This window comes from Dermacentor andersoni, chromosome 7 (genome assembly GCF_023375885.2).
Source record: "Dermacentor andersoni chromosome 7, qqDerAnde1_hic_scaffold, whole genome shotgun sequence".
NCBI lineage: Eukaryota > Metazoa > Arthropoda > Arachnida > Ixodida > Ixodidae > Dermacentor > Dermacentor andersoni.
The window spans coordinates 146,818,339-146,830,983 of NC_092820.1; the positions used below are offsets into that span (position 1 = coordinate 146,818,339).

General features: G+C 49.4%; 2 protein-coding genes across 5 annotated transcripts in view; one reads left to right on the forward strand and one right to left on the reverse strand.

The window, feature by feature from the left end:
* LOC126534485 (ninein-like protein) overlaps window positions 1–12,645 on the forward strand; it is a 496,791-nt gene that overhangs the window by 121,595 nt on the left and 362,551 nt on the right. The gene's annotated exons all lie outside the window — the stretch shown is intronic.
* LOC129385563 (XK-related protein 6-like) overlaps window positions 1–12,645 on the reverse strand; it is a 266,099-nt gene that overhangs the window by 10,322 nt on the left and 243,132 nt on the right. Inside the window, exons 6-8 of the mRNA XM_055072243.2 lie at window positions 12,452–12,569; window positions 10,223–10,376; window positions 703–1,073 (exon numbers count right to left, since the gene is read on the reverse strand). Of these exons, the coding sequence (XP_054928218.1) occupies window positions 703–1,073; window positions 10,223–10,376; window positions 12,452–12,569 (643 nt within the window). The remainder of the gene's footprint in view (window positions 1–702; window positions 1,074–10,222; window positions 10,377–12,451; window positions 12,570–12,645) is intronic.

Genomic DNA, 12,645 nt, shown 5'->3' on the forward strand with positions numbered 1-12,645 from the left:
AAGAGAGGAAACTCAAGCAAGGCACATGACGATTATCGTTTGGGGACAAGATAAGCCCCAAAAGGCTGTTAACTTTTCTTACGCTCTTAGGCAAAGTTACACCCCTTGGGGTGTATCTTTGCCACGCAACAATAAGCGTCATCTGCCTTGCTTGCGTTTCCTTTCTTGAATACGCCGCGCCCGCTACTTTCCTATCGAGAGAATGCTCCGTCATGCTGATAACGCGCATGCCGTTCGTGATTTGGAAGTACGGGGCTCGCCGCGTTAAAGAGAGGAAATGCGGGCAAGACAGATGACGATTGTTGTTGTGTAGCAAAAGGTTGTAATTTTGCTTAAGGGTGTAGAATGCGTACACTCTTAAACAAACGTGCACCCTTTGGGGTGTATATTTGCCACACAACGATAATCGTCATCTGCCTCGCTTGCGTTTTTTCTTGAAAACGCTGCGCTCGCTACTTTCCCTTGGAGAATGCTATGTCATGCTGATAACGCGCAAGCCGTTCGTTTATACTGGGAAGCACCGGGCTCGTAGAGTTAAAAGAAAGGAAATGCGGTCAAGACAGGTGACGATTGTCGTTGCGTGGCAAAAGGGTGTAAACGTTTATTTAGTGTCTCTCTGCGCGCGGAGTGGGACACATCCATCGAGGCGCGTCGAAGCGTGTCCTCCGAGATCCCGCAGGCGGTCGAACCCCACCAACCCACCTTGACGTTGAGGAAGCAGAAGAGGTAGATGGCGCCGATGAGCATGTTGAACAGGTACTCGCGGCAGGGCCTCGGTCGGCCGGCGTCGCTGTCGCAGAAGCGCGTGCCCTGGTGCATCACCCAGACGGTCATGACGCCCCAGTGGCCGATGCAGGCCGGCAGCAGCCAGTACCGGTACTGGGACGCGAACAGGGCCAGCGCGCCGGCGCGCGACGCCACGGTGCCCAGCCGCCAGAGGAACTGCAGCGCCGAGCCGGTGCGGCTCATGTTGTGCTTGTCCGGCACCGAGCGGCGCAGGGCGCGGTGGTAGCTGGCCAGCGACCAGCACAGCTCGAACAGCGACGAGCCCACCGAGCCCAGCTGGGCCGCCACTGCGGAGCGTGTACAGAGCGAGGACGAATGAGCGGATGAATGAACGAATGAATGAATGTTGTATTTTGACAGAAAATTACAAATAATCTATGTCAAAGAGGCTGACAAAAAGGCACGAATGCCTAAGTGTCAGTCCCCTTCCCCGAGACCCGTTCCCAGCGCACAAAACGTTCAAGCACACGGGGTAAGCATGGTACACCAAGTGGACACACACACGCACACGCACACACACACAAACAAACAAGCAAAACGGAAAGTACGTGAAATACGTAACAGAAATATTTAATGCGATTTGTATACAAAAGAATGAACAGTCATAACCTGAAGTGACGACAAATACACGTTCACTTTATTTTTGAAAATGCTTAGGAATGGTGATTCATTTATCATAGCGAGTAAGCCAGGGCACTGACTCAGAAAATCAGCAACTACGAACGCTTTCTTTTGCATGCCGTAATTTGTCCAGATCTTGTCTTTGTTGTAAGTTATGTGCCTTGTGTTGTACTTATGTTCGTTCGGGAGGTGTGTTCTGAAAAACACGCTTTCATCGAGTCTTACCACTTTGAATATTACAATGGCTGTTTTATTTTGTGTTAAGGAGTCAGGAATCGTCGCAAGCGAGCATTTCTACGGACAAAAAAAAAAAAGCATTTTACCTTGAGAACCGTAGCTCAAAGGATCCCTGCAGGTTAGGACTAACCGTGGCCTTCGAAGTCTAGACGTGCAAAATTCCACACTTGACAGCAGTTATAACTTAATCCGCCATATTGATGGAAATCCCCCTGGCAACGTTTGAAAGGTGTTATGAAGAAGAATTACATTAGATTCAATATAAAGCAAGACAATTGTGTTATACTTACGTATGTATGAAGTGTTGTATCCTTTTTTGATGTAATATTTGTTGTTGACAGCATTTTGTTTATCTCCGCGTTAGAGTACCGCTCTCCGAGTTAGGCCGGTTTCTTAATGTAACAACTTTGCCTTCCTTGGCGCCATAAGTACTTTCAGTGATCGATTAATCAATCGAATAATACGTAACTCAAATTGTTATCTGTTCTTTGGTTTAATCCAACTCTGTAATTATAACAAAATGCTCAATGTAATATTCCGTAATGCATCCTGTAATTATCGGCTGGGCTGACTAAATTTGGCCAATAACAAAAAAAAAAGACATATATAACACAGGACTTTGCCAACGGCGCGTAGTACATGTTGATGGGAGTTGTTCGTTAATCGTGAGTATATATTCTAATGTGCACAATTGATTAATTTAATTTAGTTGGCTAACAGTTAGTTAAGTTACGTAATAGATAACGCCTCAATGCAAAATTTACGGGAGGATGTCGGGAAATGACCGATAGCAGCGTTTAAATCAACTTTGGTTTTCTGCAGTGCTTTTTTCTAGTCTCTTTCTGACTGTCCAATTATCCTCTAAGTTTGGATGTTGCTCGTATTTCCAGAAGTGCCTAATTTCCAAATCGGGTGCAGTGAGAGGTTAGAAAGCGGCGGTTTCCCCAGTTACTCCACAGTCGGCCACACAAGTTTACGGGACACGGGTTTCACGACAAATGTGAGCTCCATCTGCTAAGGCATGACTCTTTCCAAGTTATTGAATCACTCGGTCGATCGCGAAGACTATACACAACGCTACAAATCGAAAGTTTTGGAGTTCCACGCTACGCGCCTGCCCTGGCTGCGCGAGAACTGGAAACTTTCACACGAATCCGGTGTCCCGTAAACTTTTGTGACCGACTCCGTAAATCTTTCCAGGCACGGCGAGCGAGCCAGTTTCGCCGTTGATAGCCGGCAGAGGGCGCGCGCTTCGCCGCGTCAATTACGCACTCCGCCCGCCTGTTCTCACTTCATTCATCCCGCGGACACATATGCACCATTACGGAGCATATATGGGTCGCGCCTGCATGCCCCCTTGCCCCCCTTTGTAACTCTCCTGCAGACCTGCAGGTCATCCCCGTACCCCCTTCCCACGGTGCAGGGTAGCAAACCGGACATGCGTCTCGTTAACCTCCCTGCCTTTCCTGTCCTCTCTCTCTCTCTCTCCCCTGCAGGTCAGGTAATTTTTCCCCATGGCGCCGGCGGTGGGGACAGTCCATTAACGGCGTACGTTCCTCTCCATTTTCGTCGTTCTTCTTAAGCCCCTTTGTTCGGCTCCGGTTTCCTTCGGCCTTTGTTCGACGCGCGAGCCTTTTCTCGCGCTGCCCCATGTTCGCCCCCCCCCTTCTCCCCCCTTTTAGTTTATCCACTCTAGGAGAGAGGGAAAGGCTTGGCGCCATCGGTGACACCGTTATTCAAGCCGAGGTGCCATTGAATAGGCTTTGTACAGCCTTTGCCAGCGTCCACACGATGCCGCGCGCCTAGGCTGTGCTGCCCGGTCTTATTCGATGCTTCAGCGCTGAGGCCGTTGTACTCGCTGACTCTGTATGGGGTGAACGCGCTAGACCTTTTCCTGAAGGATCAAAGATATTAGGGTTTCTGTGTCCTTTTGTGTAGGAAGTTTCGTCCTCGTGCCATCACCGTGTGTGTGTATATATATATATATATATATATACATACACTGAACGGTGCTTTCCGCCACCCTTGCGCGCGCCATCTAGCGCCCTTCGATCGAGCAATTAATCTTAATAAATGGAAGGAGGGCGGAACAGGTTGAATACGGTCCGCAACTAATGACAGCGATAGAGCGCCGAGCAGCCTAGAAAAGATCGAGAAAGAAAAGTGTGAGAGGTGTTCGACCCGCTGTCTCTCTCTCTCTCTTTCTTCTGTCGATCGCTCTTCTAATATATAGCTGGCTTGACTTGCCTCGTCTGTGTTTTTCATCTTGATTCTTCTGCGACTTCTCCTTAGACTTCTGTAACGACTACGTTTGAAGCGGTTTCAGAGAGCCCGTGTAGCAGCCGTGGCTTTCATTTACTTATTTATTTAGAAACTTCTTTCTCGTGATGTTTCTTTTTTTTCTTTCTCGTCCGCTTTGCCGATGCGTCGTTGCACCTTTTAGTTGTACCTGTCGCGCGCGTGGGGAGCTCGTTATATACTGTATCTGTGCCGTTTCTAACCTTTTTGCCACTGATCTCACTCTTCTTAATTCCTGTCGTACGAGGGCGGCTGATAGGGGTGTCCGGGCGCTAAGCCTAATGGCCCTTCGCCCGTTTCGGAAGGCCGCGTAAGAAAAGAACGTGCTCCCTCCCCTTTCTCTTTCTGCTGTCTCCGAGTGCTAAAGGTGCAAGAAGAAGTGAACGACTTGCGTGCGAGAACCATTGTGGCCCGCCGGATATGTATATAGTAGCCGGACCGTGACGATCGACATCGCAAAAGTTTCGAGGACGCTTAAGCTTCGCCTTTAAGAGTGGAACGCGATAGCATCAAAGGTCCCCGACTGCTTCTCACGCTTCCCGGCAACTATGTAACCGTAATGTTTACCGGCAAACGCTGGCGGTGAACGCTACACGAAGGCGAGCTTTCTGCAGTAGAAACGCGGCCTCTTGCGTGAGGTGCGGATGCGTCGGTTGCGCGGAGGCGAGCGCCATCTGGATGGTGTTGCAAGGAAACGGGCGCGCGCCGCTCTATGAATGGTAGAAACGCTGGAAAAGGGGTTTGTGTTTTGAGTTTCCGCGTAACTGAATGATATTTTCTCGCATATTCAAATTACAGACCGACGCTATCGTGTCTATAGGTTGTGTGTTGCATGGATTGTTGCATGCAAGCGAGTGCTGGTAACTTCTGTTGCCGGAGTAACTGCTCGTACTGACTATAGGACAAGTCTCCTTGTCTAAACGTTGGCTCCAGGCTGAAATTTGCCGTGTTTGCGCACTGTTGAAAACTTCTGCTCTCCATCTCTCTGTGACCCTTATGTCTCGCCAGCTGTACAGAGAAAAATAAGGTAAACGCTTGTTCGTCGTGCCCGTATTCCGAACAGGAGTGTGTATCTCGCTTCAAGTCCCAAACATCTGCGTTTGTGTCTTTTTTGGCACTCTCTGTCGCGTCGCAGGGTTCACGTGGTTCAGGGCGCGCGTCTTGAAACGCGACTGCACGTAGGCACTAGAAATCAGAAGGCAAAAGAAGGAACAGACGACACTGCATGGTTCAGGGCGCGCGCCTTGAAACACGACTGCATCTAGGCACTGGAAAGCAGAAGGGAACAGTAGGAACAGACGACACTGGCATGGCCGCGCGTCGTCTGTCCTTCATGCTCCCGGCCGTCTGCTTTGCGCTGCCTGTAGCGATGGTTTCAGCGCTATAGGTGGTGTCCCAATGCACGCCCGAGCGGTGGCGCCCTTTTTATGACAAATGTAAATCTCGAAGGCTATGATTTTGCTGGTTGCGAGCGGCGGAAGCGATTGCGAAGCCGGAAACATGGCACAGACGTCGGGTTGTGGACGCCACTTATATACAGGATATCTACAAAGATTCTACAGCCACCTTGGTTCTCCACAAGAAAAGTAGAAATTTACCTATCAAGAAATGGAACAGGCAAGGAGACAATCCCTCCAATGCTATTCACTGCATGCTTGAAAGAAGTATTCAAGCCATTAGACTGGGAAGGCTTAAGAGTGAGTATCAGCGGCGGATGTTTCAGCAATTTTAGGTTTGCAGATAACATAGTCCTGTTGAGCAACACCATGGAGATGATTTGCAACAAATGATTGATGACCTTAACCGAGAAAATGTAAGACCGGCGTTGAAGATTAATATGCAGAAGAGAGAGGTAATGTTCAATAGCCTGGCAAGGGAACAAGAATTCAGCATCGCCAGTCAGCCTCTAAAGTATGTGAAGGAGTACGTTTATCTAGGTTGGTTACGCACAGGAGACTCTGACCATGAGAAGGAAACTTACAGAATAATTATGGGTTGGAGTCCATACGGCAGGCATTACCAAATACTGAATGGGAGCTTACCACTGTGGTTGAAAAGAAAACTGTAGAATCATTGCATTCTACCGGCGCTAACATATGGGGCATAAACTCAGAGGATAACAATGAAGCTCGATAACAAGGACTTCGCAAAGAGCTGTCGAACGAGAAATGTTAGGCGTAACATTAAGAGACACGAAGATAACGGCGTGGATCGGAGAGCAAACGGAGATAGCCGATATTCCAGTTGACATTAAGAGAAAGGAATTGAGCTGGCCAGGTCATTTAATGCGTAGGGTGGAAACCGGGGCACCATTAGATTTACAGAATGGGTACCAAGGGAAGGGAAGCGCAGTCGAGGGCGCCAGAAAACGATCGGTGAGGTGGTGAAACTAGGAAATCTGCATGCGCAAGGCCGGAATCAGCTATCGCAAGGCACGGGTAATTGGAGATCAGAGGGAGAGGCCTTAAATTCATCCTGCAGGGAACATAAAAATAGGCTGCTGCTGCTGCTGCTGCTGCTGCTGCTGATGATGATGATGATGGCGATGATGGTGATAATGATACACAGACGAGAACACGAGTGAAAGACGACGCGAGCACACTACTTTGAACAGACGACACCAGTGGTTTCGTCGTACTTGTCCTTTAATTTTTTTCCCGTCTGCTCGTAGCCTGCAGCCACAGTCCCAGCGCAAAACAAGACGTCTGTCCATCTTGTTTCCGTCTGCCTGGCGCTGCCTGTACTGCTCTCGTTCACCGTGCTTGTCACGATCCACTCTACGTCACTCAGTTGTTTCCGAGTCCTCCTATACTTATCGCGTCCGTTCCTCGCTTCTTGCTCTTCGTTCTCCGGGCGCACTTCCGACGTTTCTTTTTTTCTTTCTTGCAACGGCGTCCCTCATTAGGACGTGATTAACTAACGACTTAAGAGCTCCGGGCGACGTGCTCGCCCTCCCCGTTGCTGTAGCAGGCATGCCGTTACTCGTATGAACTTGCCTTCTGCTCGCCTCCGTTCCCCGTTCCCTCCTTTCTTTTGTTTGAATATTAGACTCTCCTAGCGTATCTCCCCCTCCTTGAGCACATATTTCGCGTACTTTCTACTCTTGCTCTTAGACGTTTTGCTTTTATTCCAAAGCAAGCTGCGTAGATTACGCTTGCTCTGATTACTGCCGTTTTTGTGTTCTTTGTCCGTTACACTCTCTGCCCTCTCCTTTCTTCTATGTAATGATTTAATTTTGTTTTAATTTTCGTTTGTCTATCTGTAGCGACCGGAACTCTGGCACCCGTTGACATACGCCATTTCTCTTTCTTTCCTGTCCTATTTGTTTTTTTGTTTAGCTTAAAAATATTGCGCTTCTAAAAGTGCGCCCACGACCACGCTGTCCGAGGTCTGGAGCCCTCGAACCAACCCCCCACATCCCCTCTCCCTTCTCTTCCGGGGTTAATTATAAACTCGTTTCGGTTTTCTATATTAATTTCTTCTCCGTTGTCTCTCAATATGTGGACGGCACGAGTGTATGCGTGTTATTCGCCGTGGCGAGGTTCTCTAACATGTACATAGTATATAACGAGAGGCCAGAGTTTCCGCGAGCCTGAGATGCCGCGGTACGCACTTTATAAACGCGACTACGTTTTAACGAAGTCTTTCGAGCCCTCACGATTGTACGTGCTGTATTATTCTTTCTTCTTTAACCTTTCTTTCTTTCGATGACCGCCGCTAATAACGTCTAGCACCGTCTCCTGTGCTCTGACTGCGTTGTTCGCCGCTGCTGCTGCTCTCAAGCGAACTTCCCTGCGGCTGCGACTTAATTGCTCGCTCTCGCAACATGCTGTTTCGAAACACGTTTGTGGGAGAAATCCCCGCTTGATGGAGCTGTGCGCAGCCTGTCGTGTCTCATCGGGCTACGTATACGATAGCGCACGCGGTTGGCGTTTTGTTTTGCTCTTCTAGGCGTTAGAGAGTTTTAGCGCGTCTGTATAACGTATTAGCCGTCACGGAATACCGGGTTACCGTGGATGTTTACGTGAGCGGCCGCGCAGGCACGACACCATCTTGTGGCGAAGATATTAAAGAGATAGGACAAGAAGCTATTATTGCATAACAAAGTACCGACTAGTGCGAGTTGGAATTACGAATCCATGGCAGGATTCTCAGCTCAGAATTACACAGCAACATGGTAAGAAAAACATAGACATAGAGCTACAGTGACTATCACTGTCGGTGTACTACCATATTTTGCTCAGCTACTGGCACTTAGAACGTTGGCGGCGACGTAAACGTCAACATGCAGCTTTTTCTGTTATTCTTTGACGAGAACGCCTGCGTATTATATGTACGCAGGTATTATAATATATATATGTATAATCGGGTTGTTCACTGATGTTGGTGCATTTGATTCCAGTGTACATTACTTATCGATGCAGACTTAAAACGCTTTGACCTGTTTGGATTACGATGATCTATTAATTTGTTCTGTTGACATGTTGTTAGACAAACCTGCTCTTGTGTTGTATATAGTCCCGCCTTTCTTGGGCCAGAGCTATGACTCGCGGTATTTCTAAATAAATAAACGTAAATAAATAACTGACAGTGGATAGATTTGGCCAGTCCGATATTCCGGTTTGCGGGTTTACCGGACGCTCGTAGCCACATCTTGTGACGCTTCGTCTTACCACAATGCCTGACAGACGTGTTATGTTCCACGAGCGTTCTTATTGAAACATAAAAAGGGAAAAGGCAACGTGTTGACGATTACGCCGATGCCGAAAATGTATACCAGCAGCTAAGTAGAATACACTTGGTTGCTTCAGTATTATCTCTGTGTTTGTCTGGTTGAGCTCTGTGCTACCAGGTAGCACCACCTACTCGGCCGCTCACGTTTACGCCTCCGCGGTAACCCGGTCATCCGAAAATGCGATTGCGTATACCGGACTACCGCACACACTGAACCTCTCTAGCTTTATCTTCTTACTGTTTACAGGTTACCGAAGCCGTGGACGGCAATAGCAACGCCACGACATCTTGTAATACTTTGTCTAACTACAACGCGTTTGAAAAGCTTTTGTGATACGGGAGTGTTGAGGTCGCAAAAAAAAAAAAAACATGTTAGGATTGCACGTTAACGTTGACGTCACTACCGACACCACACATACGCATTTAGGTAGCATACGGTAAGTCACTGCAATATTAGCTTCGTGTGCTCTTTGGTTAAACTCTGTCACAAGATGGCGTTACCAGCGCTTTTGCTGTCGTAGTATATACCTCTCCGGTAAGCCCGTATTCCGCAAACAGCAATACGTTTACGGACAGCTAAAACTCACTGTCGTCGCCTAGAAAGGAGCTTCGCGAAAGAAAGCTCCGCCGTAGGAACAGTGTACTTGAGGAGTAGTAGTGGGCCGTGTCGCGCTCACCTGTCAGGGTGTCCACGTGCATCCGCAGTCCATACCGGTCGCACAGTATGTACAGCTGCAGCATTAGCTTCGTGCGCTCTCTGGTTAAACTTTCTGTCACAAGATGGCGTTACCAGCGCTTTTGCTGTCGCAGTATACACCTCTCCGGTAACCCCGTATTCCGCAAACAGTAGTACGTTTACGGACAGCTAAAGCTCACTGTCGTCGCGCAGCAAAGAGCTTCGCGAAAGAAAGCTCCGCCGTAGGAACTGTGTACTTGAGGAGCAGTAGGGGGCCGTGTCGCGCTCACCTGTCAGGGTGTCCACGTGCATCCGCAGTCCATACCGGTCGCACAGTATGTACAGCTGCAGCATTAGCTTCGTGCGCTCTCTGGTTAAACTTTCTGTCACAAGATGGCGTTACCAGCGCTTTTGCTGTCGCAGTATACACCTCTCCGGTAACCCCGTATTCCGCAAACAGCAATACGTTTACGGACAGCTAAAACTCACTGTCGTCGCCTAGAAAGGAGCTTCGCGAAAGAAAGCTCCGCCGTAGGAACAGTGTACTTGAGGAGTAGTATAGTGGGCCGTGTCGCGCTCACCTGTCAGGGTGTCCACGTGCATCCGCAGTCCATACCGGTCGCACAGTATGTACAGCTGCAGCATTAGCTTCGTGCGCTCTCTGGTTAAACTTTCTGTCACAAGATGGCGTTACCAGCGCTTTTGCTGTCGCAGTATACACCTCTCCGGTAACCCCGTATTCCGCAAACAGCAATACGTTTACGGACAGCTAAAACTCACTGTCGTTGCCCAGAAAGGAGCTTCGCGAAAGAAAGCTCCGCCGTAGGAACAGTGTACTTGAGGAGTAGTAGTGGGCCGTGTCGCGCTCACCTGTCAGGGTGTCCACGTGCATCCGCAGTCCATACCGGTCGCACAGTATGTACAGCTGCAGCACGAGCTGCGGCGCCGACTGCATGAAGCTCTCGAGCAGCGCCAGCAGGGCCGTGTCCCGGTCCTCGTGGATCATGAGCAGGTAGTAGTCCACCTGCAATATGCGCCCCGATTGGGCGACAACGTCGGTGGGGTATGAGTAGAGGACGCGCCTCGGCAGCCTGCAAGCAGTGAAGTACCCGTATGCGTGCAGATACACGGTGCGTGGCCGACCGCGTTTCTTGCAGAATCTGCGCGGGAGGTACGGTGTGTCTAATCCGATAGGGGCAGAATTGATTTGACTACGCCCGTTTGTAATGCTTCTGTCCTTGAGGGTATACGAGATAAATATGCAAAAGCGCTAGTGTACCGAGCTATTGATGCACGTTAAAGGAGGTACTGACATGCTATTCTCGAATATTCATTTTGTTTTTGCGTTAAGTAAAGGCGCTATACTTCTAAACCGTAGAAAAAAATATTGAACTTCAGGGCGCATTAAATAACTTGATATTGTCCCGTTGTAGTGATGGTGAAGAACACAGTAGCAGGAAATCTGCATCGCGAAACGAACTCTTTATTGAGCGGGCCTGTGCCCACAAAAATACGCGGCACTCGAAGCATAACGATAGCGGCGAGCGCAATGGCTGAACAAAAAATCTGATCAGCGGGATAGAGCGCGTCGTCTTTCATACGTGACTCGTCGAACGTTCGCACGTAATCGCTGGTGCCAGCGTGCCTTCCAGAAAGTACTACACAATTCGTGTCGCACATGCAGGTTACACAAAGTTTGGGCGAGAACACGCACAATAGGTATAGAATCAACGATAACATTCGAGGAACTTCCCGACACATGCGGGTGCGTCCTGCGCCGAGGTATAATAGGCAGCTTTAGTAGGGCTTCCGCAGCAGCTCTGCGTACGCAGGAAACCTGCGGAGGCGACAGTGCGCATGCGCAGTACGCAGGACCACGCACGGTCTCTTGGGTGCGTGCGCTCGCAGCTTTCAAAAAGCTGCGTAGCGTCCGCTGTGGGCTTCGCGGGAAGTTCTTGCGTGTCCACGAGAAGCCCGTTTTTTTTATATGGCTCTTGCCGAGTATGTGACTCCGGCTTGTGGTTTGACTTCGTGGCGGCTCTGACTGGCTACACAGTTTCAGGAGGTGGCATATGGCGGCGCTGACTAGCACACTATTCCGGCTCCTGCGCGCGCAGGTCAGCAATCCCCTTCTCAACTTTTGAGTCCGGCCGACTATTGAGAGTTTTAGGTTAGGGGACGTAAGCGGCTTGCGTACGCAAGAACTAGGGGCGACGGCGATACTGCGCATGTGCCCACAAAAGCATCCGGCACTCGAAAGCACAACGATAGCGGTCCAGACGTAGGGGTCTGCGCATGCGCAGTACCGTGGACCCTAGTTCTTGCGTACGCAAGCCGCTTGCGTCCCCTAACCTAAAGCTCTCTGCTGCCGCATCGCGCACGCGCGCACTTCGCTACGTACGCGCTGCATACGTGGTGGTTGGTGCGGACGCCCAACTAAAACTGCCTATTGTTCAAAGTTTGTCAACCGGGGAAAAGCAGTCACCGGAAAAAAGATAAACAAGTACACATGTCCGTGTAACATTTTCTCTACAGCCTGTTCTGATTTCATTTCCCTGGAGCTCGATTTGTCGTGACGTCATCGTGCATAATGTGGTTGCGTGGCAGCAGGGCGTCGCTAGCATTGTGCGACGTTTTGACACTGGCAGTGTCTCGCTCCTTCGTGGCTACCTTCTTCGTTATGACCGTCACAACACAGTAGAATCCAAACCCGAAGCTGGCTGTAGAAAACTTATTATGTTACATTATCTGAAGCTTCCTAAGGCTTGTCAGCGTTTCTTTCAGGCTTTTAAAGAGGTCCGGCGCTCCATTTAACTAAAAAAAAAAATAGTCTAAAATATTATGTCAGTACTCTAATTCTGCATTGTAAGATCATTTACACCTTTAAAGGTGAGAAAGAAGGTGTAAGTCGATGTAAAATAAGGGTGTAAGTCGAGGGTTTAAGTCAAAAGGGTGTAAGTCGAACCATTACATCCAAAAAGGGTGTAAGGGTGTGAGTTATAGACAGATTCGCACTCGTATTCCGTTTTAAGGGTGTAAATCATTTTACACTGGGTACGAGTGAGTGCAGTTGTTTAGCTACAGGAACGGGAGGCGCACCTGCTGGGAGCGCGGCTGTTCCAGGCGCACGGGCGTCAGGTGCCACTGCTGCTGTCGTTGGCGACTCCGCTTGTCTCGCGAGCGACTCTTGAGACCATAGACCAGGAGGTCGATGTACCTGCGAAGCGTATAGAGGGCGCGTTTCGTTTTTTTTTTCTCTTGAGCAACAATGGCGAGCAACAACAGCGGCAGGT